The 6,000-nt window shown below is 48.6% G+C and overlaps 1 protein-coding gene across 1 annotated transcript; it reads right to left on the reverse strand.

The window, feature by feature from the left end:
* Window positions 1-738: 738 nt before the first annotated feature.
* Window positions 739-2,983, reverse strand: RRS1 (ribosome biogenesis regulator homolog). Its single transcript, XM_006756921.2, has one exon. The coding sequence runs from the start codon at window positions 2,852-2,854 to the stop codon at window positions 1,754-1,756; it is 1,101 nt and encodes a 366-aa protein (XP_006756984.1). The 5' UTR covers window positions 2,855-2,983; the 3' UTR covers window positions 739-1,753.
* Between the last annotated feature and the right edge of the window lie 3,017 nt (window positions 2,984-6,000).

Raw genomic sequence — 6,000 nt, forward strand, 5'->3', positions numbered from 1 at the left:
AGCGCCGCGTCCTCCTCCTCCCGCCCACCCGGCGCAGCTGGGTAAATCCCTGGTTGGCACTTCGGTGGCTCAGGGCCACTTTCCCACGACTCAAAACCGCCAGTGCTCCAACTGCAGTCCCCTATCTGCCTTGGAAATCGCCAGAGGTAACTGCTCCGAAGGGTCTTGGATACTTGAGTCTCTACTTAAAACCCTCTTTCTTATGTGGGGAAAGGGAAAGACAAGGGCATACTTTTCCCAGTAATTTCTTTAGCCCGAGCAGGTGTGCCCAGTGGATAGAGCACTGGCCTGCAGACTGAAATGTCCGGGGTTGGATCAGGTCAAGGGCAGGTACCTCGGTTGCAGGCTCCTCCTAGCTCCCCGCCCTGGTTGGGGGCGTGCAGGAGACAACTAATTAATTTCTGTCTTTCCCTCTCTCTTACAAAAACAAACAAAACACAAAACAACATCCTCGGGTGAGGATTAAAGATTAAATGCTCCCTGAATGGCTCGGCTTTTGATGAAGTTGCTCCAGGATTCCATTAAATGGTACACTCTGGGAGGGCTTAGCAGCCCCAAGTGTACCAAGTCCACGTGGGAAAGCTGATCAATGATCAACTTGGAAAAGTTCAACTTTCACTTAATCAGAAAATATTCTAAGTAATGACTGAACAAGTGTCTTAAGTAACCTGTATGAAATCTCTTTTCTTTCATAGCAATTTCTAAAGTAACCTTATTAAAATGAGACAACACTGAAAAAAATGAATTCCCAATTTTAATTTCCTATCAATTATCAGACCAAACAGCAGAGTATGGCTCTCAGCTCTGTAATAGCAGCAAAAAAAGACCCCCCTGGATTTGAGATCAACTATGAATACTTTTCAGGAGATATTAGGGAGAGATAACCAGAATGACAATAACATTTCAACACCTAAACAAACCAGCTCCAGGCCAATCTGACAAATGAGTAAAAGATAATGTTTCAATTAAGAGTTTTGTAAGCTGTCTTCCCAAAACAGCTCCTATTAGAAGTTTTTTAAAAAATTGGGGACATAAAATGTTGAGAAATATTTAAGTATTTTCTGGACTAATGACAATTACCACCGTTATTCAGTTATACCCAAACTTATCATTTACAGCAAGCAAATCAATATTTTGTGTTGAAAAGCAGGAAATCTGTTTTCAGAAAAACCAATCATACTATACCTTCAATATTATATCTGATACTAAAAGTTGTGTTTTTTTTTTACAGTGATGTTGCTAAAATCACAAGTTTGCTGCGGTTTTAGAAAATAAAGAAAAATAATATGTGCCAGATATCCAGGTCACTGGCTTTATTTAACGATAGCCAAACAGTGAAAAGCAACATTAAATACAGACACACTTTTATTAAATAACTTCACAATTACTTTTTTAAGGTTAGTTCTGAAATTTTTCTGTGTGCTCCCAGCTACTTTGATCAACACACAAGCTTGTTACAAAAATAAAGCTGAAGGCATACTATTTTGTCTCTGAAATATGAACTGTCCCTCATACCACATCCAAAGTTAATAAAAAAAAATACATCCTTTAAATCTCCAGCCAAAGACATGGTTATTGGAAAAACATTATTTTGTAAAGTCCAACATTTTCATAGTATTTTGAGGGGAGGGCAATCCCATCCCTTCAACCTCAATGAAGGCGGTGGCCACCTTCTCCTGCACCCCCTGCAGGACTACACCTTAACATGTAGAGTAGTTCTTGGTTTACAGGTACTCCGGTCAGAGGGTCAACTTTACTTCCTTTTCTTTCCTCCTTGGTGTTGCCCTCCTTTCCTCTTGCCACCCCAGCCGGGAGGCCCGGAATTCATCTTGCCTCCCAAGCCTCCTTTCCTCTTACCTCCCTGGCTGGGCGGGGGCCCCCCTTTCCTCCTGCCCCCAGGACCCTGCCGGCCCCCCTTTCTCTTGCCCTTTTGGCTCATTTTTCTCCTCTTGGCCGCCTCCTCCTGGTCTTCCTCCCTCATCTGCTTATTGGCGGCCCTGGTCACGTCCAGCTGAGGCTTTTTGCTGTTCATGAGTCGCAGCATCTCCAACTGGCTCTTTTTCTCCGCGGCAAAGTCCCCGAAAAGAGGCTGAAACTTCCTCTTCTTGCCGGAGCCCCGGGGGGCCTTCTCCTTGGGCAGACGCTCCTGAAAGCGCCCCACGGAAGCGGTGGAGACCCTGGCCACTTGCAGGGCGCGGCCCAGCTCCTGCTTACTCTGGTGTCCCGTCGGGTGCATCCCGGCCGAGCTGGGGAGCCGCGTCTTGTGCGCGCGGGCTAAGTTACGCAGCCGGTTCAGCTCGTTCTTGGCCACCCGTTCCTTCTTGGCCTGAATCCGCTTGGCGAACTGGTCCTCCAAGGGGTCGGCACTCCCAGGCACCTCGATCAGCCACTCCTTGGTGTCGTCGCGGGCGCGCTGGTAGCCCCAGCGGCGTCGCCACTGGCCGCTGACCTCGTCCCACACCAGATTGGTCTTCTTTTTGGGACGGATGCCCTTGAGGCGCGCGAACTGCTGCCAGCGGGTAAGCGGCCGCGGCCGGGGCACTGGCTTCTCGCGCGGCAGGCGAGTGGTGGGCTCCGGCAACCGCGCCACCAGCGCCTCCTCTACGCGCTCCGTGGGCAACTGCCACAGCTGGTTAATGAGCAGCTGCGTGTTGTCCCGCGCCAAGGCCCGCAGTTCGGCCTCCGGGGGAGGTTCCCCGCGCCGCAGGCCCGTGGGAGGATTCCGGTCCGAGGCCAGCAGGTTACCCAGGTCGAACTCCAGCTCCAGCTCCTTGTGCACCGTGATGCGCTGCAACTTGTCGGCTTCGTCCCTCTCCGCCTTAGCCAGCAGCTCCTCCACGCTCTGGCCCTCCATGGTCCCGGCTCCGCTCACCAGCTCCAGTAAAACAACTCAAATTACTTCCCCGCCAGCACCGGCTCCAGCCGGGGCAACACGACCACGTGCGAGAGCCCAGACGCTCGCCCCGGAAGAGAAAGCTTCACTTCCGGAGCAACCGGAACTGGCTCATCATCCGGGCGACTGGATAAGAAGAGGCCGGCAGAGGGCAGTGTTGGAGAGCAGATGGGGTTCGAAGCGGCCTTTTTGGCTCGTGCCTGGACGGGGCGGAGCCGGTGCGAGAACCCGGACTACAAATTCCAGGGTCCCCGGAGGCGGCGGCGGCGGCGCAGGTGGGCGGCGCAAATTCCTCGGCCCACGGAATGTGGTGTTCCGGAGCGGTTCTGTCACGATATCGGTGAAAAAGTGTTCTCAAGATGTTTAGCCAGTCAGCCCTTTCTGAGACTGGACAGGTTACATCTCACCCGAACCCTGGCCCGCTCGTGGGGGTCCTGGGTTAGGGCCGAGAAGGACACTTTGCACAGACACGTGGCGCTAAGCGCAGGCTTGGTTTGCCCGGGGCGCGAGCGGGGCTGACGGACCGCCCGCCCGCGGAGCCCCGCAGCTCGGACTCTGGGCCGCGCGCTCGCCTGGCTGGCGGCCGAGGAGCGCCGGGCTCTGCCGCTGGATTGCCTGGGTCCAGCCCTGACCGTGCCACTGGTTGACTTCCAGTTTTAACGTCTCTGGGCCTACTTAAACTATATTTTTATTGATTTCAGAGGTGAAGGGGGAGAGAGAGCGACAGAGAGAGAGAGAGAGACAGAGAGAGAGAGAGAGCGAGAGAGAGAGAGAGAGAGAGAGAGAGAGAGAGAGAGAGAGAGAGAGAGAGAGAGAGAGAGAGAGAGAGAGAGAGAGAGAGAGAGAGAGAGAGAGAGAGAGAGAGAGAGAGAGAGAGAGAAACATCAGCGATGAGAGAGAATCATTGACCGGCTGCCTCCCCCACGCCCCACCCTGGGGATCGAGCCCACAACGCTGGCAAAGGACCTCCTGGCTCATGGGTCCATACCCAACCACGGAACCACACCAGCCTATTTTAAAACCTGTGATCTAGGGCTAGTATAAAGATAAATGAGTTGATATGCTTCCAAGGGAGATTCGACTGGGGCCTGGAACTTGTAAGTGCCCAATAAATGCTAGCTGCGTACCAGTTGTTACTTAATCTTCATAAAGACTCAGAGTCCTAACCGGTTTGGCTCAGTGGATAGAGCGCCGGCCTGCGGGCTGAAGGGTCCCAGGTTCATTCCGGTCAAGGGCATGTACCTTGGTTGCAGGCACATCCCCAGTGGTGGGTGTGCAGGAGGCAGCTGATCGATGTTTCTCGTTGATGTTTCTCTCTATCCCTCTCCCTTCCTCTCTGTAAAAAATCAATAAAATATATTTAAAAAAAGACTGAGAGTGAAGCTGCAGAGGCAGTTTTACACGGTGATTAGACACTGGCATCTAGAGTCAGACCTAAGGTTACTGTAACCACCTTGGACAGGTTGTTTGTTTGTTTTTTTTAAATATATTTTTAAAAAGTTTGCCCACCCCTGGGTTAGGGCATGGACAGGTTGGTTAACTTAAGTCCTAGTCCTAAGATGATGACCATGAAACAGTTTCTGGTACATGGTAAGCACTCAGTAAGTCTTAGCTGTTGTTATGCACCATGTTCCTCTGATGACAAAGGAAGGCTCAGGGAGATAAAATGACTTTTCTAAGGTTGTACAACGAGTATGTCAAACTCAAAGGCGAACACGGGCCAAATAAACAAGGTTTATGTTTATGTGGGCCGCAAAAAACCCCCCAAAGCTTCAATTTTCATAGAAAGGTAGGTTTATTTTGATAGAGACATGCTGAGTACAAAGGGCTGAAATAAATGAGTCATTGTTGACATAATAATAGAACATTTTAATAAAAAATTAATATTTTTTCCTGAACATTTACTTAGCAGACACTGAATAACTGCACAAATTAATAAGCGTAACTCAAATAAACCTATTTTTCTTGTTCTCCGATAGCGAAATATTTCCCGTTGCGCACACCAAACAAGTCAGTCCAAGACTAATGACGTGGCAATTGGCTGCTAAAATGTTCGCTGCTGGTATTAGTGGAGAGAAATGGTGCGCCTGCGAGTAAGGCACGTAGGGGAAATGAATGCAGCATGATAGTAATCAGTCATTAGCGAACATTGTAGTTCGTTATTAATAATTATGTATAACCGGGTATTGTAAAAATTAAGTTATGAAATTTTTATTAAAACGTTTTTTACATACCATTATATTGGCTAGGCTGCAAAAATATTCGTGTGGTCCGCGTGCGGCCCGCAGGCTGCGCGTTTGATATGCTTGTTGTACAAGTAGGAAACGTGGGAGCAGAAGGCAGGTTACTCACAGCTTTAAGACTTTTTACCTTTTCTCTATAATGTCTTCAGGCTCTTGACACTCTAAAAGTGTGGTCTTTGGACCAGGATCATAGCCCCAGCTGGGCGTTTGTTAGAAATGCAGAATTTCTGGCCTCACCCCAGATGTAATAATTCTGAGCCTTCATTTTAACAAAATCTCTAGGTGATGAGTATGTATAGTTGAGTTTGGGAGGCCCTGCTGATTGTGGGGTTGAGGTTTGGTTTTCCTTTAAAGGGAGTTTGGAAGTAGTGAAGAAAGGGTTACGCTGGAGAATTAATCCATAGAAATGGACATAATTGCCATTAGGAAGTAAATCTGCTAGGTAGAGTTTCTGCTAGAGAGGGCTTTAAATACAGCCTCATCTGTCATGTATACTCTCTGAGTTTGGTCTCTTCTTGAGCTTAATATCTTTCCTCAGCTGTCATTTGTTCATTCACTCATAAACATTTAATGAACACATTTAAAAAAAATTTTTTTTATTGATTTCAGAGAGGAAGGGAGAGGGGGAGAGAGAGAAACATCAATGATGAGAATCGATTGGCTGCCTCCTGCACACCCCCTAGTGGGGATTAATGAACACATTTTATGCTTCAGGAATTTTGCTAGAATCTTCTTTTTTCCTCTTTTCTAAAAGTGTTTTAGGATTTCCCAGGGTTTTTCTGAGCCTTTGTCTTAACATTCAGTACCATGTCTTTAATACCAACCATCCCCTATGCCCATGGTCGGCAAACTGCGGCTCGCGAG

This window comes from Myotis davidii, unplaced genomic scaffold (assembly GCF_000327345.1).
Source record: "Myotis davidii unplaced genomic scaffold, ASM32734v1 scaffold393, whole genome shotgun sequence".
NCBI lineage: Eukaryota > Metazoa > Chordata > Mammalia > Chiroptera > Vespertilionidae > Myotis > Myotis davidii.